General features: G+C 45.2%; 1 protein-coding gene across 4 annotated transcripts in view; it reads left to right on the forward strand.

The window, feature by feature from the left end:
* tbc1d8b (TBC1 domain family member 8B) overlaps nt 1-25,496 on the forward strand; it is an 88,884-nt gene that overhangs the window by 49,135 nt on the left and 14,253 nt on the right. For all 4 annotated transcript variants that reach the window (XM_043705141.2, XM_043705139.2, XM_043705138.2 and 1 more), the window contains exons 11-16: nt 904-1,021; nt 9,993-10,278; nt 12,349-12,478; nt 12,735-12,833; nt 17,329-17,397; nt 24,514-24,754. In XM_043705141.2, coding sequence (XP_043561076.2) covers nt 904-1,021; nt 9,993-10,278; nt 12,349-12,478; nt 12,735-12,833; nt 17,329-17,397; nt 24,514-24,754 — 943 coding nt within the window. The remainder of the gene's footprint in view (nt 1-903; nt 1,022-9,992; nt 10,279-12,348; nt 12,479-12,734; nt 12,834-17,328; nt 17,398-24,513; nt 24,755-25,496) is intronic.

Genomic DNA, 25,496 nt, shown 5'->3' on the forward strand with positions numbered 1-25,496 from the left:
ATGTATGCTATAGTACAACATTGGAAACCATGCATAAATTATATTAAGTTCAAAATCATGCAACACCGGGTTAAAGTCCAACAGGTTTATTTGGAAACACTAGCCTTCGGCGTGCTGCTTCATCAGGTAGTTGTGGAACCACAATCCATGTGTTTTTGTTCTTCCACAATGTTATTAGGAAGGGAGTTCTCATTTAAGTTTTCTCCCAGCAACAGTGAAGTGACGATATGTTCCCAAGCCAGGTTGCTGAGTTGGGCCTTTGCAGGTGGTGGGGTTCCCATACATCTTTTGTCTTTGACCTTCAATTATATATGGGTTACGGGTTTGGAAAATGCTATCAAAGGAAGATTTAGGAAGTTTCGATAATATTGAGGAAACTTGATTATCTGAACGACATGGGGAGCATGGGGGTGGGTGGGTTGGGGGGGGGGAAGGAAGAAGTATTTTGTTTGGATAATCGAATGTTCGCATAATTGAATGCCGGATAACACAGTTCAGCCAAGCATCGGACCTTGCAATCTTGTTCAAATAATCTGAAGTTCAGATAATTGAGCTTCCCCTGTACATCTGGTAGATGGTCATACTGAGAGTGTGAATTGATGGTAGAGGGAGTGAGTATTTAAGTTGGGATTGGAGTAGCAATAAAACAATGACTTTTGTTTTGAGTAGTGTCAACTTCCAGAACTATATAGACCTATGAACTTGCCATACCCTCATCATTGCTCAGTCTGACTCTGTCCTGTTCAATCGGCACAATAATTAGTCTGGTTTGATGTAATGCTTGAATGACTTGTGTAAAATGCACTACTTGGTTTTTCTGGAAGAGCAGGTTATATTGTTAATAACAAGTTATTGTAGGTTGTGATGTAATGGCAGCTTTTTTCTTACACTTCACTTGCCTAGGCGATGAACATTTTGACATCTGTTTTACTACTTTATGCTAAAGAAGAAGAGGCCTTTTGGTTGCTTGTTGCTGTGTGTGAAAGAATGTTGCCAGATTACTTCAATCGCCGAATAATTGGTAAGATTTTAATGCTGATGGTGTATACAGGATTTTATGTTGGGATTCTGTGACGCTGAATAGGAAAATCAGTGATTCACAAAGTTAAAAATTGCACAGCAGCAGGTTATAGTCCAACAGGTTTAATTGGAAGCACTAGCATTCGGAGCACTGCTCCTTCATCAGGTGTTTGACAATCACCTGATGAAGGAGCAGTGCTCTGAAAGCCAATGCTTCCAATTAAACCTGTTGGACTATAACCTGGTGTTGTGAGATTTTTAACTTTGTACACCCCAGTCCAACACTGGCACCTCCACATCAGGGATTCAGCACTGCAGTATTGTTGCCCTGCTTTCAAATTGCAATTTGTCCAATGAAGCTCTGACATAAGAATGCAGGACTGTTGTTTATAACCTTATTGAGCATGAATTTTAAAATATTAATGCTCTGTGTGAGTGTTCTGCTAATTTCACAATGTACGATAAAGTTTATTTGTCATGTCATTTAATTTCATGAACTTTTTAAAAGATTTGTACAACCAGTTGTCTCTTGTATTTTCTTTGATATTTTTGGAACTGTTAGACATTTTCAGCTTTTGCTGGACATTTTGTTGGCAATGAGTACTGCCTCCTATTCCTTTCTACTTCCCATTTTTAACTTGTCCACTAACCCCTCAAATTAAACAATGAAATTGTTGTATTCCTTATAGTTACTCTAATATCTTGCGTCTCTGCTCCACTTGTCTTATTCTGAACGATTGTGAGAAGTAATCTGTGGGATTGTAAGGGGGTAGGGCAGTGAACAGCATCAAGTCCTGTCTCTCATTCACAGTCACTGCCAACAGCATGGGCAGGAATACCTGATGAAGGGCTTTTGCCCGAAATGTCGATTTTACTGCTCCTCGGATGCTGCCTGAACTGCTGTGCTCTTCCAGCACCACTAATCCAGAATCTCTACTGTTGCCGAGTTACAGACTGAACAATACAGAAACAATTTGATTAGGATGTGTTGTGGCACAGAGTGGAGGCAGGAAGATTACATACTGTCTAGTTAGAAATCCTGCAAAACTGCTGAAACCTGAGTTTAAGGAACTTGTGTGTTTTCTCTGAGGTCAGAGTAATAGTGCATTTGGTTTGCAATTTGTTTTCGGTTTCTTGGAGAGAGGATAGCTGAACAAAAGCATCTAGTGAGTGTGCACGAATTTACCAGATTGAAACCGGTTCCAACTCTCAAGCAGAATAGCGAAATTGGTGTGAAGGTTTTTGTATATCTGGGAGTTTTGGTATTTATATAGCTATTAATTAGAGAAAATGGGACAGGAGGGGGCTGTTCGGCCCTTCAAGCCTGCTCCGCCATTCAATCTGATCATGGCTGATCATCCCACTTTCTCCCCATATGCTGTGGTTCCCTTCGCCCTAAGAACAATATCTAATTCTTCAAGAAAACGTTCAATGTTCTGGCCTCAGCACCTTTCTGTATCAGAAAATTCTGTTTGTTGATGTGTTGCTGTGTTAAAAATGATAATGTGCTTCCTTTAATTCATTCAAAGGAATGTGGCTATTCCTAGCTATGACAGTATTTATTGTCCATTCTCAGTTACTCGGGAGGAGGTGAAGGCGAACTGCTTTCTTGGAATGCTGTAGCCCACAGCAGGAACACCCACAGTACTGTTAGAGGGTGAGCCCCAAGATTTTGACCCAACAACGGTGAAGTAACCGTGATAGTTTCAAGTCAAGATTGTATGGAGTTTGCAAGGAACTTAGAAGTGGTAGTGTTTCTCTACATTTGCTGCCTTGGTCCTGGTAAAGGAAATGTGTTTGGAAGGTGCTTTCAGAGAGTCCTTGGAGAATTGCAGCATCCTGTGGATGGCACTCACAATACCAATGCCAGTGTAGTGAAGGGGGTGGATGTTCCAGATGTTGGATGGGGTACAAATTAAATGGGCTGCTTTGTCCTGAATGGTGATGAGTTTTTCGACTGGTTTTGTAGCTTCCCTCATTCAAGCAAGTGAAAATTATTTGATCAAATTCCTAATTTCTACCTTGGAAATAGTGGACAGAATTTGGGGAGTCATGAAGTGAGTTAACTCCCCACAGAATTCCTAACCTCTGACCTGCTCTTGCTGCAAGAGTATTTAAACTGGTCAGTGGTAATAAATATTGACAGTGTGAGATTCAGTGATGGTGGTGCTATTGAATGCCATGGGGAGAAGGTTAGATTTCCTCTGGTGATGGGCATTGTAACATTTTTGTCCACTGTAATGTAGTTTCTGTTTCATTATTTAATCGTTTCAGAAGTACAGTGACTGACTCCTACATGAATCTGTTTTGTAATTGACCTTCCTGTATTTTTAGAAAAAAAGACAGACAGTGTCTGTTGGCAGCTACACCCGCAGGCAAATGCGCATGTACACAATTCTAGGTTCAATTGGTCATCGCATATGGTTTATGTTTGTTGTCACTTTCAAAGGCTGTACTGCATGTATACAGAAAGGAAGCACTGTTTTAAAACTGTTTAGAGGCAGAATGTGAAGATGTGAGACTCAAGAGGCCCCATTTGTTGCTCCCCTCCCCAAACCCTGCTACCTCTGTTCTTTTTGCCCCCTCCCTGCTCTCATGATCCCCCCCACCCCAGTCTTGTTGTCACCCCTTCCTTCCCTATCTTATTTACCCCCTTCCTGCTCTCATTTCCTCCCTCCCATCTAGCATTCCACTCTCACTACCCCCCGACCTTCGAGCTCTCATTTTCCTGCTGTCTTTAACTAAACTGCTCCCCACACACCACACACACACACACACACACACACACACACACACACACACACACACACACACACACACACACACACTTTTTGTTCCCCTTACCTCTCCCACTCTGCCCCATTTTGCTTTTCCTGGTCTACTTCTTTTGCTGCCCCTTCCTTCCTGCTCTTATCTTGTTCCCTACCCTGGTTCCTGTGCCATGCTCACTCCCTCAGGCCATGCCCTGAACCTGTTTAAATGTGCATGTGTGTATTTAAGCAACGCACAGCGCATATGCGCTAATGCAGCTTCAATACTAAATGAAGTTAGAATCAATCATGCAGGATTAACTCCAGGATGTGACTTGTCCAGTGTTAACGTTAGTTAATCACATCATTATGAAACAGGTTTTGTTTTGGGGAGTGAATTTTCATTGACTGAACACCTCGTTTAAAGACCTATTTTGCTACAGGTGATTAAAAACTTGTGTTTCTGCACTTCGGACATGGTCACATCAGTACAGCCAGGTCACAATTCAAAGACATATGTATTGAAAACCACTGGGTTTATGTACACGTGAATATTTCTCCACAGTCTGAAAGCATCCTTGAGAAGTTTGGACTAAGTTAGAGGATTAATTGTCAGAGCCATACTGGAGATTTTTTAACTTTGTCATTTTTCACCTTCCACATTATGTAGGATTGCAGCCCAGTCAGCAGCTCCTGCGGAAATTATGTATGTCATGTTGGTACATGGAAGTGTTCTTTGTGTCATCTTTCACCATTGCCTCAGAGGGTCTGTTCTTTGTGTCATCTTTCACCATTGCCTCAGCTCATTTGTTGTCTCTAAATTAAACTGTTTGTGTGCTCCTGACCAGCCTTCCATCGTCCAAATTCTGCCAACATGAACTCCTGCACAAATCTGCTGTCCTTCTCATAACTCTCAAATCAAGTTCCAATTGCCCATTTCCCCTTTGTCAGTTTACCTGCTTCAGAACTCTGTTTAGCAAGATCTCAATTATAAAATTTCTCATCTTCGTGCTTAAATCCTTCCATGGTTTCACTTGTTTATCCATGTATCCTTCTCCAGCTCTGCAATCTATAATGTCTTTGGACTCTTCCAATTCAAGCCTTTTATACTTTGCAGTTTTCATCACTCCACCTATGGGTGTCCATGCATTCAGCTGCTGTGTGCCTAAAACCTCTCCATTGCTCTCTCTTTGAAAGCACTCCATAAGATCTACATCTACCACAACCCACGACTTTACTACACTTATGAATGCAAGTTGTTGTTACATCTAGTCTGTGTGTAAAACTCAAACTTTTTAATCTGCTAGGTCCATTTTCCTAGTGATTTTGCTGCTCATGTTCGACCAAATATTGCCGAAAGCTTGCTGAAAGGCTCCCATCCTTGCTGCAAGGATTACGTTGAAAGATGGTCTGCCATTTTATTCAATATGCTGGTCTATTGTGGAATTTTGTGTAAAGTTCAAGTTTTTGAACTGGTGTCATGGTAGCATACTATATTATCCTTCTCACTGAAAGCATTTAAAATAATAAGTAACCTTGCTTAATGTTGTATAATAATACTAAAATCCAATTCTGTCCCCCTGAGGCAGCAACCAAATAGAGAGCAAATAAAACTCAGCAAAATCCTTTTGACATTGGCACCCCAGAGTGTGGGTACAAATTAGAATTTTTCATAGCAGCTGTATTACAGATGAGCATGTTCATATAGTATGTCTTTCATCAGTGATTCATGCACTAGCTCATTTGCATTTAAAAAATACTGAAATTTTTTGGTCAGCATGTTAAAACCTACCAAAGATTGAGAACTCTAATAGCTGGTACTGGAAACTTGTTTGTATTGATGAGTACTAATTCACTGCTACCCATTTAGTTCAGAATTAAATTTTTAATTTAATGTCCTTTTGTCGGCACATTGCCTATTAAAGTGTCTTGGTTCCTTTAGATCAGCATGGATCTACTTTCTGTGCATCTGTGTCAAATTCTGTCCAGCGCAAGGGCATATTGCATCTGATCTGTCCCTAGAGATAACTACTCATTTTCTCCCTCCCAAGAATAACTCTGCTTCTGTTCACTGAGGGCACACTGTTTCCTGTCAGCCCAGATCCTGAAGATGCTCAGGTCAGTATTGTGGTCACAAGACAGTGAAGTTTGGCATCAGGTACTCTTTGGAATACATGCCTTCTCCGAAATGGCTAATGTATTATTATTAGCTCCGTATGGGTTTCAATGCGTTACATCTTAGAGGCCTATTTCATAATAATAAATGCTTGATAATTGACTTGACAGTTGGCTTCCATCTGAATTCCTGTTCGTTTTCCTAAATCATACTTCCATCACCCCAAACAATCTGCCTGCCATACACTCTGATATTTTGGAAGTTTAGTAGCCGTTTCCTCAAGTTAAATGTCGTAGTTCTCCCCAATTCAGTTGTGTGTTTGGATAATGTGCCAATGTTGTGACACTGACCTCCTGTAATGATTGTCAGGTATGCAAATTCTAAATATCTTTGCTTTTATGGAAATACAGCACCAATAATTTTGAAGGGTTAATACTGTGAATTAGAGTTTGCTTACAATACTTTGTCCAATTATTTCATTGTCCTTGTCTGAAATTCTTACCAATAACTAGCTCAGCTTGAATTGAAATTCAAACAAAATCTACAATAAAATATTCCCATGATATTTTGTAGAAGATTTTACTTTTATGTGAAATTTTATATCCATTACTGAATGCTTTCTCAATAATTTTGGTTTGAACACAATATGTTTCAATGATAAATGCATGAAAAATTAGTTTTTGTGTATCTCAAAGTACATGTTTGCAGTTCAGTCAGATTCAGAATCCTAACAGTAGCTAATTTAATTGTTGATTTGTGACTTAGCTTCAGATTAAATTTTACTTTACCAATAATTTTAGTAACGCAGAGTTTGTTTTATTTTGAAAACTTGCCCAAAAATTCATGTAATGATATTATTAAAATCTTTCATCTCTTAAAGGTTATTGATTCAGCAGAGGGAAATGTAGTGGGTTTGTTATTCAAATGCACAGCTGAAATAGGGAAACTGCCACATTCAGTATTGGCTTTCTATCAATTGTATTTTTTACATATGCTCATTTTACATAACACTTCATATATCATGTCAGATGACTCGAGCTGTGTTTATGCAACTTCAAAATGATGATACAACATATGTCGGGCAGATTGTTCGGGGGTGGTAGAAACGTAATATTCAGGAAACCCTGTTGAGGTGAACATAGTAATTGGTTGAATTCAAAATCTTTGAACTCTGCCTCATTATCTCTCAACTTCTCACTGTAAGCATTTGGTTTTTGCATTCCTTAATCATTATTAGATCGCAAGTCCATAAGAAAGGGGAACAGGAGTAAGCCATTCAGCTTTTCAAGCCTCCTCTGCCATTCATTCAGATCATGGCTGATCCAACATTCGTCATGTCCACTTTTCTGCATTGACCCCATAATCCTTGATTCCCCTACTGTTGAAGAATCTATCTCATTAAACATAAACAACGATTCTATCTCCACAGCTCTCTGTGGCTAGGAATTCCAAAGGCACTCAACCCTCAGAAGAAATTCCGCCTCCTCTCACTTTGAAATTGGTGCTTGATCTTTGAGGCTATGCCTTTTGGTCCTAGACAACCTTTTGAGAGGAAACATCCTCTCAGCATTTACCCTGTCAAGCCCTTTAAGAATCTGACATGTTACAATTAGATCACCTGACATTCTTCTAAAATCCAATGAGTAGAGTTCTAATCTGTTTAACCTTTGTTCATAAAACAATCCCTCCATCGTCTTATTAAACCTTCTCAGAACCGCCGCCAATGAAATAATATCTTTGCTTAAATAATAGCACCAAAACTTATCTTAATTCTCCTGATATGGTCTCACCAGCAGTTTGTACAATTGTAGCAAGACTTAGTTCCCTACTCTTATTTTGAGGGAGTTGGAGTGTAAGGGCCAACATTCCATTAGTCTTCCTGATTACCTGCTGCATCTGTGTGCCAGCTTTTTGTTTCATGTACAAATACCTCAGTTTGCTTTGTATTGCAGCTTTCTGCTGTTTCTCTCCATTTAAATAATAATCTGTTCTTTTGTTCTCCCTTACAAAATGATCAACTTCACATTTTTCCATATTGTAGTTCATTTTTCAACTTTTTGCCAACATATTCAACCATCAATATTTCTGTAAATTAAAACAAACAGTCATAGAGTCATGAAGACGTACAGCACAGAAACAAACCCAACCTGTCTATGCCGACCAGTTAACCTAATCCAGTTCCATTTGCCAGCATTTGGCCCATATCCCCCTCAACCTTCCTATTCATATACCCATCCAGATACCTCTGTAATGTTGTAGTTGTACCAGCCTCTGGCCGCTCATTCCACACACGCACCATGCTCTGTGTGAAAACGTCGTCCGTTAGGTCTCTTTTATATCTTTCCCCTCTCACCCTAAACCTATGCCCTCTAGTTCTGGACTCCCCCACCACTGGGGAAAAGACCTTGATTATTCACCCTATCCTTGTCCCTCATGATTTTGCGAACCTCTATCAGGTCACCTCTCAACCTCCGACGCTCCAGGCAAAACAGCCCCAGCTTATTCAGCCTCTCCCTATAGCTCAAACTCTCCAACCCTGGCTTAATCCCTGTAAATCTCTTCTGAACCCTTTCAAATCGCAATATCCCCTGCTGAGTTTTTCTCACAATTCCTGATTTTGTTTTTGATCCTAATTTCCAGCATCTGCTGTTCTTTGGATTTTTTTTTTCTCTGCAAACTGCATCCCTCTTGAAATGTAACTTTTCGCCTATTTGTATGTTGTCGACAACGTTTACTACAGTACGTTCACTTCCTTCCACCATGTCACAGGACCAAGTGGGGAGGAGATTTTTTTGAACATTAGTTGCATTGTTATAAAAATGTTGTTTCAAAAAGTGAAGATGAGCCTTCTTGAAATGTTATGAATTCACCGTATTTAAGATTGAAATAGATCCTCTGTGCTGTAAATCTATTCTGTGGCTTAAACCCCATTAACCCTGGAGCATTGGAGGCTGAGGGATGCCTCATAGAGGTTTATAAAATCAAGAGGTGCATGGATAGGTAAAATAGACAAAGTCTTTTCCCTGGGGTGGGGGAGTCCAGAACTAGAGGGCATATGTTCAGGGTGAGGGGGGGAAAGATATAAAGGAGACCTAAGGGGCAACTATTTCATGCAGAGGGTGGTACGTGTATGGAATGAGCTGCCAGAGGAAGTGGTGGAGGCTGGTACAATTGCAACGTTTAAGAGGCATCTGGATGGGTATATGAATAGGAAGGGTTTGGAGGGATATGGACTGGTTGCTGGCAGGTGGGAGTAAATTGGGTTGGAATGTCTGGTCAGCATGGACGTGTTGGACTGAAGGGTCTGTTTCCGTGCTGTACATCTGACACTATAATTCATACCTGCTTTCTTAGAAGATTAACTCTTGTATTTTTGCCATTATCTTCACTTTCGTGACCTCTGTGATAGAGTACATCCCACTCAACTCTAGATGTATCCTAAGCTGTTAGTACTTTTCCAATTAATGACTTTCATCTTACTAGTCCAGTTTTAATTCTATTCAAGTCTGGAAAATGGAATTGCAGCAAATTAATTGCACTAAACTGGAGAAGGGTCCTTCTTGACTTGAAATGTGAACTCTTTCTCTCCATGATTATTGCTGAACCTGCTGAATGTTTCCAGCATTTTTCTTTTTTATTTCAGATTTTCATTATACAATGAATTTTGCTTTTATTTTAACCTTTTTTAACCTGCTCTGGTTCTACTACTTTTTTTCCAAAGCTTTTCTTAATAGATATTGATTTTTTTTTTCTCTGTATGTTGTCACTTTTTAGTTCTGTAGCTTTGCTGCAGTCATCATTGCAGAGGTAAAATGCTTGCTCCAGTGTTCGCATGATGTATGCAAATTGATTTGCCATGGTTCTGATTGACAAAGAAAATCCTAAAACCCCTTTTTCATAAGCTATTTTCCCTTCATTTCATGGTTTATGCCTCTTTGTCTCACCAAGTGAATGAGCTGTCTGTCACTTATTGATTTGACCTAATTTGCATTTCAAAATGTTTGAATGAGTATCCAGGTATTTTGAGCCAGTTTGCAATTAAACTGCAGAAAGAGAATGTGAAGTTCAGAAAAGGCATATTTACTTATGTATTCTCATTTTAACAGGTGCTCTAGTGGATCAAGCAGTTTTTGAAGAATTTATTCGGAGCTACCTTCCTCAGTTGACTGAACACATGACAGACATGACTTTCTTTTCATCTGTCTCCTTGTCCTGGTTTCTCACCATCTTCATTTCTGTATTGCCCATTGAAAGTGCGGTAAACGTCGTGGATTGCTTTTTCTATGATGGTATTAAGGCAATCCTGCAGCTGGGCCTGGCAGTCCTAGATTATAACATGGACAAACTGCTGCTCTGCAAAGATGATGCTGAAGCAGTGACCATCTTAAACAAGTATGACTCTTGATTTTTAATTTTTTTTTTAGAATTTCTCAGTTGGTAGCATTTAAACATCTGCAGTCAGAGATGTACACTTGCTCAAGGAATCAGGATGTAGCCTAATCTTTAGGTGAAAGGTTATTGAAGCATGGGAAGGAGGGCAGTTGGAATTGTCCACAAATGTAAGTTGTTCCCCATTTTGAAATATATTTATTCTTTTATATTTTTAAAATTCCATATTCTGTCCATCGGAATATGATGCTGTCCAGAGATGGGAAAGGAAGTGTATAATGGGACAGAAAGATGCAAGGTGGAAATCCTAGTTGTCCTCTCGATTGTCCTTCCCTTTCAGATTAAGCCCAGAGCATTCAAACTAGCAGCAGGAATAATAGGACTCCCTTGCTGGTCAAGAATCTCTCTACGCTCAAAATGTGTTGCTGGAAAAGCGCAGCAGGTCAGGCAGCAACCAGGGAACAGGAGAATCGACGTTTCGGGCATAAGCCCTTCCTGAAGAAGGGCTTATGCCCGAAACGTCGATTCTCCTGTTCCCTGGATGCTGCCTGACCTGCTGCGCTTTTCCAGCAACACATTTCCAGCTCTGATCTCCAGCATCTGCAGACCTCACTTTCTCCTCAAAGAATCTATCTACCTCTACCCTAAAGTGTTCAGTCACATTGCCTTCATTACTGTCAGAGGAAGAGATGTCCAAAGACTCTCAAGCCTCAGTTCTTCTAATCTCTTTCTTAACTGGGAGATGTAAAAGTTATAGACCCTATTGCCAATCAGATAAGTTGCATTGAATTGGGTCAGGGAACTTGAAAAGACCACAACATGGTTGTTAGAAGCTCTGCAGCCATTGGATAGGTCCACTGTCCCCTCCACTAAATTCAACCTTGATCTCTACATTTATTTTACCTCTTGAGGGAACTTATAATTACATCCTCCTACTACTGGTTGTCCTAAACTGCCTGTACTTGAAGGACTGTGTACTTAGTGTGACAAGGATATATATTCTTACATATTGCGGTTTTGAGAGCTACAAATAGATATCTGTCTGCATATATATAAATCAATGTTTTTTCCAGTTTCGGCTTCAACTGTTCTGGGCATCCACCCCAACTTTACAAGGTAACTTGCTGGTAGCGTTTGCCCTACTCTTGAGGTCTCAATCTGACAAATTGAAGTCAAATTGCTAGGTTTAAAAGGAGTCATGGGAGCTGGTTTACTGTCATCATGCAGGTCTTGTTGCAGTTGTACAGGGTATTGGTAAGGCCAAACTTGAAGTGTGGCCTGCAGTTTTGGTCTTCTAATGTGAAGAAGGAGTTCTTGCTATTAAGGGAGTGCAGCAAAAGTTCTCGAAATTAATCCCTGGGATGGCAGGACTCATATGAGAGGTTGAGTCAGTTAAGATTGTATTTGCTACAGTTCAGAAGAATGAACAGGGATCACATAGAAACCTTTCGAATTCGAACAGGACGAGACAGGAAGTGATGGAAAGATGTTCCTGATGGTGGGAGAGTCCGGCACCAGGGGACACAGTTTAAGGATAAAGGCTTTTAGGACTGGGGTGAGAAATTTCATCACCCAGAGAATGGTGAGTCTGTGGAATTCTCTACCAAACTGGTTGAAGCCAAAACTTTTCAAGGAGGAGGTGGATATATCTTTTGTGGCTAAAGGAATCAAGGGATATCTAAGGATTAGGGTATTGAGCTCTATGATCGATCATGATCAGAATGAATGACAGAGCAGGCTCAAGAGGTCGAATAGTCTATTCTTATCTTCTGTGTTTCTATATGGGCATCGAGTGAACACTGACTCAGTTGCCCAAAAGTCAAATTAGATCATCTTGAAGTTGAACCCAAAATTAGTTCTCTCTTCCATGGCCACAGCGCTAAACTTGTATGATTAATAAAATTCTAACCTTGTATGTTTAAATGTATTTTGAAAGCATAGTTGTAGAACTAATCCATATACTTTGTTGTAAGATCTAATTAGTATGTTTACTTCGAAAGTTCTGCTTGTCCTTCAGTGGTTGGCTGTCATTTTTAATGCCTTTCTCAATAGCAGTATTGAATTTCCTTGCAGGTTTTTTGATAATGTCACTAACAAAGACAGCCCTTTACCACCAATGGCTCATCACCCCCCTGTAGGCAGTGACAATGAGGAACCTCAAACTAAAGTGGACATAACTGAACTTATTGCAGAATCTTATGAGGTTGGTGAATAAGACTGATGCTTTCTGATGTTAATATACAAAAATATTAACAATGTTATGCAATCCCTGAATCTAGAATCTTTCTACACTAGATCCATCTGATTTCTCTGACATCATCCCCTCCCATCAAAAAGAAAAATAGTCAGTGTGGCTGTAAAAAGTGCCTAATGAGTCATATGTTAGAGACATCCCAAGCTTTTAGTCAGTAAATCATCAATCAATTATTGGAAGCTGAATTTATTTTCTATTTTTGCAGAAATATGGTGACATTCAGTCAATGGAAGTTGAGAGTATGCGGCGTAGGAACAGGCTATATGTGATTCAGACTCTAGAAGACACTACAAGACAGAATGTGGTAAGTTGTACTTGATCTTTGAATAAGTGAACAACCCATTGAATATTTGCATCTTGTGTGGTGAATGGAAGTTTTTGTTGGGCCTTAGGGAATTTGACTTTGTTTTGATGCAAACACTTTTTGACGTTTGCTGACCTACTTACCTTCAAGCGTATTATTTGTAAAGTCGAAAACAAACTATTTTCAGACCCAAATAATCATGAGCTGGGAAGTCAAATACTTGCCAATGATTTACAAAGTTGTTTGTATTAATTCCAATACGTAATTCCTTTGAATGCAGAATAGAAAGTCACTCAGACCGGAGGTCTGTCCCAGACCTGCTCTTTAACCGGATGATGCATGAAAGTAGTTTATGGGCATTCTAACTTCCTCTCCCTGTGTATGGGAAAATTATTAAAGTTCACTTTGCTTAGTCACCTTGTTCTCTCTATCATGTTGGCTCTGCACTAGGACTAGAAGTTCATATTGAGATCCCAAAGTGTGTATTTCTGTCTGTAATCAGTGTGTTGGGTTGAAATGTCTGTTTTAACACAAGAAATATTAGAAATAAGAGTGATGAACTTAGAGCATGGATCTGTACTTGGAACTCTGATGTTGTGCCCATTATGAAGACTTGGATATCACAGGAGCAGGAATGGTTTTGGATGTTCCAGGGTTTAGATGTTTCAAAAGGAATGGAGTGGAGGTAAAAGATGGGGGAGTGGCATTGGCAATCAGGGATAGTATCATAGCTGCAGAAAGGGAGGTTGTCGAGGAGGGTTTGTCTACAAAGTCAGTATGGGTGGAAGTCTGAAACAGGAAAGGAGCTGTCACTTTATTTGGAATTTTCTACAGATCCTTCAATAGCAGCAGATACACAAAGAGCAACAGATTGGGAGGCAGATTTTTGAAAGATGCAGAAGTAACAGGGTTGTTGTCATGGGCGACTTTAACTTCGCTAATAGTCATAGATTTCTAGAATCCCTGCGGTTTGGAAACAGCCCATTTTGGCCCAACAAGTCCACACTGATCCTCCAAAGAGTATCCCAGCTAGACTCATTCCCCTACCCGATTACTCAGCATTTACCTCTGACGAATGCACCTAACCTACACATCCCTGAACATTATGGGCAATTTAGCATAGTCAATGCACCTGAGCTACACATCTTCAGGATGGAACCACCTGAGTTCAAATAGTTTGATTGAAGCTGTTTTTATCAGATGTGTCCAGGAAAGGATCCTGACTCAATATGTAGGTAGGCCAACTAGAGGAGAGGGGAATTGCTGCTTGGCAACGAACCCAGGGCAGGTGTCACATCTCTCGGAGGGAGAGCATTTTGGTGACAGTAATCTCAACTCCCTGACCTTATACTATAGTCGTGGAGAGGTATAGGAGCACACAGTATGAGAAAGTATTTAATTGGGGAGGGAGTATTACAATGCTATTATGCAGGAAATAGTGCTCCTAAATTGGGAACAAATGTTCTCTGGGAAATGCATGACAGAAATGTGGCTGTTGTTTTAAGAGCACTTGCTGATAGTGCTGGACAGGTTCATCCCACTGAGGCAAGGAAGGGATGATAGGTTGAAAGAACGTTGGGTGACAAGGGATGTGGAATACCTAGTCAAGAGGAAGGAGGAAGCTTACTTAAGGCTGAGGAGGCAAGGATCAGACAGGGCTTTAGAGAATTACAAGGCAGCCAGGAAGGAACTGAAGAATGGACTTGGAAGAGCTGGAAGGGGGCATGAAAAAGCTTTAGCGGGTCGGAGTAAGGAAACCCTATGGCATTCTGCACTTATGTGAGGAGCAAGAGGATTGCCAGAGTGAGGGTCGGGCCGATCAGGGATAGTGGAGGGAACATGTGCCTGGAGTTGGAGGAGGTCGGGGAGGTCCTTAATGATACTTTGCTTCAGTGCTCACTATTGAGAGGGATCTTCACATTTGGGAACAAAGCTTGAAACAAGTTGATGTGTTTGAACAGGTTGATGTTGAGAAGGAGAATGTGCTGAAAATTTTGAAAACATAAAGATAGATAAGTCCCCTGGGCCAGGCAGGATATACCCAAGGTTACTACAGGAAGCGAGGGAAGAGATTGTTGCGCCTTTGGCAATGATATTTATCTTCTTACTATCCACTGGAGTAGTGCCAAGTGATTGGAGAATGGCAAATGTTGTTTCCTTGTTCAAGAAAGGGTATAGGAATAATCCTGGGAATTACAGACCAGACCAGTCAGGCAAATTACTGAAGAGATTAGATTAGATTAGATTACTTACAGTGTGGAAACAGGCAACAAGTCCACACCGACCCGCCGAAGCGCAACCCACCCATACCCCTACATTTACCCCTTTAACCTAACACTACGGGCAATTTAGCATGGCCAGTTCACCTGACCCGCACATTTTTGGATTGTGGGAGGAAACCGGAGCACCCGGAGGAAACCCATGCAGACACTGGGAGAACATGCAAACTCCACACAGTCAGTCGCCTGAGTCGGGAATTGAACCCGGGTCTCTGGCGCTGTGAGGCAGCAGTGCTAACCACTGTGCCACCGTGCCACCCACTAGGAGAGCATTGCTGAAGAGGTTTGAGAGTCAGGATTTATGATTACTTGGAAAACCATAGCTTGATTAGAGATGGTCAACATGGTTTTGTGAGGGGCAGGTCATGCCCCACGAGCCTTATTGACTTCTTTGAGGATGTAACTGAACACATTGATGAAGGTAGCGTAGTGGAGGTAGTGTACATGGATTTTAGCAAGGCATTTGATAAGGTTACCCATGATAGACTCATTCAGAAAGTAAGGAGGCATAGGATATAGGGGAAGTTGACTGTCTGGATGCAGAATTGGCTGGTCCATAGAAGACAGGCTGGTAGTAGATTGGAAGTATTCAGCCTGGAGGTTGGAGACCAGTGGTGTTCCGCAGGGATCTGTTCTGGGACCTCTTCTCGTTGTGATTTTTATGAATGACTTTGATGAGGAAGTGGAAGGGTTGGTTCGTATGTTTGCCGATGACACAAAGATTGGTGGTGTGGTGGATAGTGTGGAGGGCTGTTGTAGGTTGCAAAGGGACATTGACAGGATGCAGAACTGGGCTGAGAAGCGGCAGATGCGGTTCGACCTGGAAAAGTGTGAAGCGATTCATTTTGGAAGGTCGAAATGGATTCAGAATGCAGGTTAAAGTCAGGATTCTTGGTGGTGTGGAGGAACAAAGGGATCTTTAGGTCCATGTCCACAGATCCCTCAGATTTGCCACTCAAGTTGATAGGGTTGTTAAGAAGCCGTATGGTGTGATGGCTTTCATTAGTGAGGGATTGAGTTTAAGAACCGCGAGGTTATGCTGCAGCTCTATATAGACCACACTTGGAATATTGTGTTCAGTTCTGGTCGCCTCATTTGTAGGAAGGATATGGAAGTTTTGGAGAGGGTGCAGAGGAGATTTACCAGGCTGCTGCCTGGACTGGAAGAGCATTGCTGATGAAGAAAGGTTGAGGGAACTAAAGCTTTTTTCATTGGAGTGAAGAAGGGTGAGAAGTGACTTGCTAGAGGTGTACAGGATGATGCTAGAGGTGTACAAGATGATGAGAGGCATAGGTAGTGAGTAGTCAGAGACTTTTTCCCAGAGCAGAAATGTCTATCATGAGGGGGCATAATTTTAAGGTGATTGGAAGAAGGTTTAGGGGAAATGTCAGAGGTCGGTTCTTTACACAGTGTGTGGTGGTTGCGTGGAATTCACTGCCAGTGGCGATAGTAGAGTCAGATACATTAGGGACATTTCAGCAACTCTTGGATAGGCATATGGATGATAGTAAAGTGAAGGGTGTACAGTTTAGCTTAATCTTACTCTTAAGATAAATTGTTGGCACAACATCGAGGGCTGTACTGTTCTATGTTCTATGTAATCTGTTAAATACTTAGGAGGTGCTCAGTTACTGGGCAGCTTTTACGTGCAAACCTATAAAGATTAAGGACAAAAAATGTAGAAACACGGTGTGATTTATATCCCTTTATTTAAATGAGAACAATTATGTATTATTTTAATTTGGTTAATTTATTTGGATTATTTGCAGGTCTACCTGATGTAATAAAGTCTTTATTTTTATTGGCATCACTCTTCGCAATGCTGCCTCTTTATTTCCAGTTTTGATCTCTGACTTATTTTTGAGGAGATCATTATATTACAAGTTTTTAGATCTATCACTAATTGATTCAGGAGATAACCACAACAGCAAAGTGATTACCTTAACCTGCTACATTCTACTTAAATGCATATTAAAAGCAGAAAGTCAGATGTTTCAGAATAATGTTAATTTTTTTGACATTCTTATTTGGTCATATATTTGGCACATTATAAAAAGCACGTTTATGTAATTTAGATATTTCATAAATAAATATCCTTGGTTTTTACTGATGAAATATTAAGTGGTGTGTTAGACAGTGATATTGCAGTCTGGTTTGGATATGATGTATTGAATCTTGTGCTATATTTAACATTGTGAACCCTTTGTGTGATTCAGCTGCGGGTTGTATCTCAGGAAGTGATGTTCGGCCCTAAAGAACTGGAAGACCTCTTCGAGCTGTTTAAGGTCACTCATCCATATTTGTTGATTTTGGAAAATTGTCTGCATGCTTTAGCAAAATTCTAGAAGGGGGGGGTCCCATTAGTGCATCATTGTGCATCAAACTGGCATCTGTCAGTGACACCTCGAATTGTGACACATCAGTGCTTTAAACATTGATGACACAAAATCTTTGACTGAAATAAGCACTTAACTCTTAAGTTGCTGAATTAAATATCCGTTAAAAATCAGCAAATTCTACTTGATTGAACCGAGGGACCAAGCTGTTTAGTCAAATAATTTCTTGATACTTTTATGCTACCGATTTCTTCCTTTATCCAGGTTAGTGTATACACTTGGTAATAATGTTTATAATATAAGCACATTTCTGTATTACAAAAATGATTAGACTTTCAAAAGTACTTAAAGTACTTAGTACTATCCTGTGGTTTTGAACTGAGCTACACAAGTCAAACATTTCTTATCTTTCTAAAACAAAGGATAAAATGTGTGTACTTCTGGTGGGTGGAAAAAGTTATCTGCTCTTCGAGCTGTCCAGATGTTTCAGTAGATTTGCCCTTCTCTTGAGTATTCCTAAATTTAATCCCTCCTTAATTGGTGGCAGCGCTTTTAGATGCCCGAGTCCCAAGCTCCACAGTCAGTTCACTGAACCTCCACGGCTCTTTCCTCTTGACTACATTGCTTAAAGATCATTGGATCACGCTTTTAGTCATCTGCTGTAATTTCTCCTTGTGTGTAGCTCAGTCTCAAATCTTGTTTGATAACTTTCCTGTCAAGTGCATTGGGGCAGTTAATTAAATTAAAAGTATGATATAAATTTCAATCCTATTATCTGACTGTAGCTGTGTGTGCACCTCAACCCCTTTTTGCACCTCTGTGCGTCCCTCCCCTTCTCTTTTTTCCACACTATCACACATCACTGTCTTTCTCACTGTATCACTGTATTTTTGTCTCTAGGTCTGTGTCTCTCTCTCTAGGTTTGTCGCTCTCACTCTCTCTCTAGGTCTGTGTCTCTCTCTCTCTAGGTCTGTGTCTCTCTCTCTCTAGGTCTGTGTCTCTCTCTCTCTCTAGGTCTGTGTCTCTCTCTCGGTCTGTCTCTCTCGGTCTGTCTCTCGTCTCTGTCGCGCGCGCCCTCTCTCCTCTCGTCTCTGTCGCGCCCGCCCCCTCTCCTCTCGTCTCTGTCGCGCCCGCCCCCTCTCCTCTCGTCTCTGTCGCGCCCGCCCCCTCTCCTCTCGTCTCTGTCGCGCCCGCCCCCTCTCCTCTCGTCTCTGTCGCGCCCGCCCCCTCTCCTCTCGTCTCTGTCGCGCCCGCCCCCTCTCCTCTCGTCTCTGTCGCGCCCGCCCCCTCTCCTCTCGTCTCTGTCGCGCCCGCCCCCTCTCCTCTCGTCTCTGTCGCGCCCGCCCCCTCTCCTCTCGTCTCTGTCGCGCCCGCCCCCTCTCCTCTCGTCTCTGTCGCGCCCGCCCCCTCTCCTCTCGTCTCTGTCGCGCCCGCCCCCTCTCCTCTCGTCTCTGTCGCGCCCGCCCCCTCTCCTCTCGTCTCTGTCGCGCCCGCCCCCTCTCCTCTCGTCTCTGTCGCGCCCGCCCCCTCTCCTCTCGTCTCTGTCGCGCCCGCCCCCTCTCCTCTCGTCTCTGTCGCGCCCGCCCCCTCTCCTCTCGTCTCTGTCGCGCCCGCCCCCTCTCCTCTCGTCTCTGTCGCGCCCGCCCCCTCTCCTCTCGTCTCTGTCGCGCCCGCCCCCTCTCCTCTCGTCTCTGTCGCGCCCGCCCCCTCTCCTCTCGTCTCTGTCGCGCCCGCCCCCTCTCCTCTCGTCTCTGTCGCGCCCGCCCCCTCTCCTCTCGTCTCTGTCGCGCCCGCCCCCTCTCCTCTCGTCTCTGTCGCGCCCGCCCCCTCTCCTCTCGTCTCTGTCGCGCCCGCCCCCTCTCCTCTCGTCTCTGTCGCGCCCGCCCCCTCTCCTCTCGTCTCTGTCGCGCCCGCCCCCTCTCCTCTCGTCTCTGTCGCGCCCGCCCCCTCTCCTCTCGTCTCTGTCGCGCCCGCCCCCTCTCCTCTCGTCTCTGTCGCGCCCGCCCCCTCTCCTCTCGTCTCTGTCGCGCCCGCCCCCTCTCCTCTCGTCTCTGTCGCGCCCGCCCCCTCTCCTCTCGTCTCTGTCGCGCCCGCCCCCTCTCCTCTCGTCTCTGTCGCGCCCGCCCCCTCTCCTCTCGTCTCTGTCGCGCCCGCCCCCTCTCCTCTCGTCTCTGTCGCGCCCGCCCCCTCTCCTCTCGTCTCTGTCGCGCCCGCCCCCTCTCCTCTCGTCTCTGTCGCGCCCGCCCCCTCTCTTCTCGTCTCTGTCGCGCCCGCCCCCTCTCCTCTCGTCTCTGTCGCGCCCGCCCCCTCTCCTCTCGTCTCTGTCGCGCCCGCCCCCTCTCCTCTCGTCTCTGTCGCGCCCGCCCCCTCTCCTCTCGTCTCTGTCGCGCCCGCCCCCTCTCCTCTCGTCTCTGTCGCGCCCGCCCCCTCTCCTCTCGTCTCTGTCGCGCCCGCCCCCTCTCCTCTCGTCTCTGTCGCGCCCGCCCCCTCTCCTCTCGTCTCTGTCGCGCCCGCCCCCTCTCCTCTCGTCTCTGTCGCGCCCGCCCCCTCTCCTCTCGTCTCTGTCGCGCCCGCCCCCTCTCCTCTCGTCTCTGTCGCGCCCGCCCCCTCTCCTCTCGTCTCTGTCGCGCCCGCCCCCTCTCCTCTCGTCTCTGTCGCGCCCGCCCCCTCTCCTCTCGTCTCTGTCGCGCCCGCCCCCTCTCCTCTCGTCTCTGTCGCGCCCGCCCCCTCTCCTCTCGTCTCTGTCGCGCCCGCCCCCTCTCCTCTCGTCTCTGTCGCGCCCGCCCCCTCTCCTCTCGTCTCTGTCGCGCCCGCCCCCTCTCCTCTCGTCTCTGTCGCGCCCGCCCCCTCTCCTCTCGTCTCTGTCGCGCCCGCCCCCTCTCCTCTCGTCTCTGTCGCGCCCGCCCCCTCTCCTCTCGTCTCTGTCGCGCCCGCCCCCTCTCCTCTCGTCTCTGTCGCGCCCGCCCCCTCTCCTCTCGTCTCTGTCGCGCCCGCCCCCTCTCCTCTCGTCTCTGTCGCGCCCGCCCCCTCTCCTCTCGTCTCTGTCGCGCCCGCCCCCTCTCCCCTCGTCTCTGTCGCGCCCGCCCCCTCTCCCCTCGTCTCTGTCGCGCCCGCCCCCTCTCCCCTCGTCTCTGTCGCGCCCGCCCCCTCTCCCCTCGTCTCTGTCGCGCCCGCCCCCTCTCCCCTCGTCTCTGTCGCGCCCGCCCCCTCTCCCCTCGTCTCTGTCGCGCCCGCCCCCTCTCCCCTCGTCTCTGTCGCGCCCGCCCCCTCTCCCCTCGTCTCTGTCGCGCCCGCCCCCTCTCCCCTCGTCTCTGTCGCGCCCGCCCCCTCTCCCCTCGTCTCTGTCGCGCCCGCCCCCTCTCCCCTCGTCTCTGTCGCGCCCGCCCCCTCTCCCCTCGTCTCTGTCGCGCCCGCCCCCTCTCCCCTCGTCTCTGTCGCGCCCGTCCCCTCTCCCCTCGTCTCTGTCGCGCCCGCCCCCTCTCCCCTCGTCTCTGTCGCGCCCGCCCCCTCTCCCCTCGTCTCTGTCGCGCCCGCCCCCTCTCCCCTCGTCTCTGTCGCGCCCGCCCCCTCTCCCCTCGTCTCTGTCGCGCCCGCCCCCTCTCCCCTCGTCTCTGTCGCGCCCGCCCCCTCTCCCCTCGTCTCTGTCGCGCCCGCCCCCTCTCCCCTCGTCTCTGTCGCGCCCGCCCCCTCTCCCCTCGTCTCTGTCGCGCCCGCCCCCTCTCCCCTCGTCTCTGTCGCGCCCGCCCCCTCTCCCCTCGTCTCTGTCGCGCCCGCCCCCTCTCCCCTCGTCTCTGTCGCGCCCGCCCCCTCTCCCCTCGTCTCTGTCGCGCCCGCCCCCTCTCCCCTCGTCTCTGTCGCGCCCGCCCCCTCTCCCCTCGTCTCTGTCGCGCCCGCCCCCTCTCCCCTCGTCTCTGTCGCGCCCGCCCCCTCTCCCCTCGTCTCTGTCGCGCCCGCCCCCTCTCCCCTCGTCTCTGTCGCGCCCGCCCCCTCTCCCCTCGTCTCTGTCGCGCCCGCCCCCTCTCCTCTCGTCTCTGTCGCGCCCGCCCCCTCTCCCCTCGTCTCTGTCGCGCCCGCCCCCTCTCCTCTCGTCTCTGTCGCGCCCGCCCCCTCTCCTCTCGTCTCTGTCGCGCCCGCCCCCTCTCCTCTCGTCTCTGTCGCGCCCGCCCCCTCTCCTCTCGTCTCTGTCGCGCCCGCCCCCTCTCCTCTCGTCTCTGTCGCGCCCGCCCCCTCTCCTCTCGTCTCTGTCGCGCCCGCCCCCTCTCCTCTCGTCTCTGTCGCGCCCGCCCCCTCTCCTCTCGTCTCTGTCGCGCCCGCCCCCTCTCCTCTCGTCTCTGTCGCGCCCGCCCCCTCTCCTCTCGTCTCTGTCGCGCCCGCCCCCTCTCCTCTCGTCTCTGTCGCGCCCGCCCCCTCTCCTCTCGTCTCTGTCGCGCCCGCCCCCTCTCCTCTCGTCTCTGTCGCGCCCGCCCCCTCTCCTCTCGTCTCTGTCGCGCCCGCCCCCTCTCCTCTCGTCTCTGTCGCGCCCGCCCCCTCTCCTCTCGTCTCTGTCGCGCCCGCCCCCTCTCCTCTCGTCTCTGTCGCGCCCGCCCCCTCTCCTCTCGTCTCTGTCGCGCCCGCCCCCTCTGAGGAAATCTGAGTAATGTCCTTTATTCAGACATCTGATCACCCGTTTTGGACGAAGAAAATGAGGGATTATGTGATCAGTTTAATGCTGTTTACTTTCTATTTTGGACTTCCTACCAATTATGATTTCCTTAAAATTTCATCAATCCAATATTTTCCCTTATTAGGGTATTGTTTTTGAGCTAGCTGAGTGTTTTTTTTGTGCTAAAATTACGCAGGTAACTAAATAAGCTCAAATAAGAATATAAGAAATAGGATTTGGCCATTTAGCCCCTTGAGTGTGCAGTGCTATTCCAATATGATCTTGATTGATCTAAACTTGATTCTCAACTCCAGTCTCCTATGTGTTACCGACATACCTTGACCTATGTGTCTTGATGTAGTTGAAGAAACTATTTACCTCAGTTTTGAATATATGAAATCCAGACTCCCTCTCCCTATGGTAGAGAATTCTCAAGATTCATGATCCTCTGAGAAAAGAAACCTCTCCTCATCTCTGATTTGAATAGTTATTTTAGGTTCCCCAGTGTGCGAAACCAACATCCCAACACTTACCCTGTCATGCCCCCTCGGAATCTTATATCTTTCAGTCAGATCATTTGACATTCTCCTAAATTCTAATGGTCATAAGTCCAACCTGATGAACGTTTCCCCATGAAACAGCCCCTTTGCCCCAGAAGCAATCTAGTAGACCTTTTCTGAACTGCATCAGAATAAGGATATCTATTCTTAAATAAGGAGACCTTAACTCTGTTTCATATCAAATGTGTGTGGTCTCACCAGTGTTGTGTGCATTTGTTGCAAAGTCTTTTTACTTTTGCACTTCATCCCCCTTGAAACTAAAATCCAACATTTCTCTTCCCAGGTACTTGCTGTATCTGCAAGTTAATTTACTATGATGACTCCCAGAGCGATCTGTGCCACAGCGTTCTGTATTCTTTCTCCAATTAAATAATATTAGTGTTTTGTACTTCCTAACAAAACGGGTAGCCTCACTTTTCCTAAATTATACTCCATCTACAAAATCTTCGCCAACCTTTATAAATCCTTTTGTAGCTGCTTTGTTCCCCTCACCTTTCTTTCACAACTTATTTTGTATCATCTGCAGATATGTCTATAATAAAACCCAGACCCTTCATCCTGATTTTGCCGCGATCCCTATAAGCACTGAGTTTACCAACGTATCCCTAACGTGTGAGCTGTTGTGCAGTCAGATACATTATTAAATGCCCTTTGGAAATAGTGTTTGAAATTCACTGCATTGCTTTTATTCAGTCTGGTTGCGACATGCTGAAGTAGCTGTAATTATCTTGTCATATGCATTGTTTTATAAAATGTGTTTAGTCTACTTGATTATATTTTGATTTGCCCTATTAATATTTCTTTAACCTCTCACCTTTCTTGGAAAGTGACAATGCATGTGTTTTCCAATCCATTAAGATCTTTCCAGAATCTAGGAAAGTTTGGAATATTGGAAGCACAGTGGCTCGGGTTTAGCACTGCTCCCTCGCAGTGTCGGGGACCTGGGCTCGATTCCCAGCCCCAAGTGACTGTCTGTGTGGAGTTTGCACATACTCCCTGTGTCTGTAAATTGCCCCGTAGTGTCAAGGGATGTGCAGGCTAGGCACATTAGCCATGGCAAATGCAGGGTTAAGGGTGGGGTCCTGTGCCTGGGTGGATTGATGTTTTGCAGGGTCAGTGCAGACTCCATGCAGCTTTTCCAGCAACACATTTTTAAGCTCTGATCTCCAGCATCTGCAGTCCTCACTTTCTTCTATTCTTTGATTATGACCCAAGCATCCAGTACCTCTACAGCCGCTTCTCTAATGACCCAAAGATATATGCCACCAGATCCATGAGAAGTCAGATTTTAGTCATTCCCTTTTGCGAAGTATTGGTTGTTTTAAGTTCCTCCCTCCATTTCTCCCCCTGTTATATGGGGATACTTTGGTATCTTCTCCTATGAGGACAGATACAAACTCTTTGCTTATTTTCATGTTTCTTATTCCCTAATTCCCCAGTCTTAATGGAGCCAAATTCACTTTTTTGCTAGTCTAATTCTGTTTTTATATTTCTGTAATAGCTCTTACTGTCACTTTTTATCTTTTCTCTATATTCTCCCTCTTGATTTAGTTTTGCTTTCAGCATTGCTATTTCTGCATTTTTCTAATCTCCTGACGTATCACTAATGATCTTAAAATTTATCTGTTTTTTTAAAGTTGATACCATCTTTGTCTTTGGTAGTTCACCCAGAAAGTTCACTGTTCTCAGGAAGTCTGTCTTTCTCTACGGAATATAGTTTTGTTGAGCATTGTGAAGTATAGCTTTAAATGTCTACCAATGCTAAGCTTCCATCTTAACCTGTCTCGACTAGACATGGTCAGCATTGTTGGTGCAATTATTTTGTCATCTGAGACACCTATTTCTCCCTTTTTTGTTTTGTAGAAGGAACATTTTTTAAGTTGTTACTGGATTCCACGCAGTCTGGCACTCAAGCACCATGACTCTAGCCTCCCATACCTGGAGCAGTACCAGATTGACGGTAAACAGTACTGCACACTTTTCAGGCATCTGAGTCCATGGGCCCACTCTGCAAATGCAGACTTATTAGCTCTGTGGAGTTTTCGGCTTCTGGATGAGAACACTGACGGCCTCATCAATTTCAAAGAGTTTTCATGTGTTCTAGGTAAAACACTTTGTGTTTCAGACTGTGGTCAACTTACTAGAGCTTCTTACAACAGCATTCTTAGTTCTTGTATAATGTGATGGAAGGCCATCTGGACTGAATGTGGTTTGCCAACTGTGGTTCCTGAAATCTCAAGTCTTCAGCACTGCTGTGGATGATGGAAAAGGGGTGTGCAGAGGCAGCCTGATTTGGGAATTGAGGTTCCCTAACGGAAGAGTTCTCAGTCCATAGTTTTTGAAACAGACATTTCTCCGTCTCTACTTGTTTGCTTATTATATGTGGGTGACTGTGCTGTTAGGGTGGTGCTTGAGATGGCACAGATCACACACTCACCTGTGTTGAGCCACTTGGTCACACTTAATGTGATGGGGAGAAATTGCTTTTGTGCCACTTGGCAATGGAAAGGAGATTTTAAGCTCAGCCACTTAGGACTAAAGTCAGGATGCAGCTTTCCATAGGAAGGGGAGTCGAAATCTAGAACTTTGTTCACCTCGCAAAAGGCTGTAGATGGGTTAATTGAAATTTTGAAAACTGACTTTTGTTTTGGATCAGCATATTTGCCGAGCATAGATGACAAAGTGGAATTGACTTAAATGTTGGAACGAACTTGGCAGGCTGAACTGCCCACATCCGTTCCTAAATGAGTCACTTCTTTATGCAAGCAAGGACTTTTATTTTAAAAAAATGGTATAAATTTCACCCAGTTGCTGTTGATGGATGACATTCACAGAACTTCACACAT

Source organism: Chiloscyllium plagiosum, unplaced genomic scaffold (assembly GCF_037043375.1).
Source record: "Chiloscyllium plagiosum isolate Xiang-an unplaced genomic scaffold, Cpla_swu_hap1 HiC_scaffold_11, whole genome shotgun sequence".
NCBI lineage: Eukaryota > Metazoa > Chordata > Chondrichthyes > Orectolobiformes > Hemiscylliidae > Chiloscyllium > Chiloscyllium plagiosum.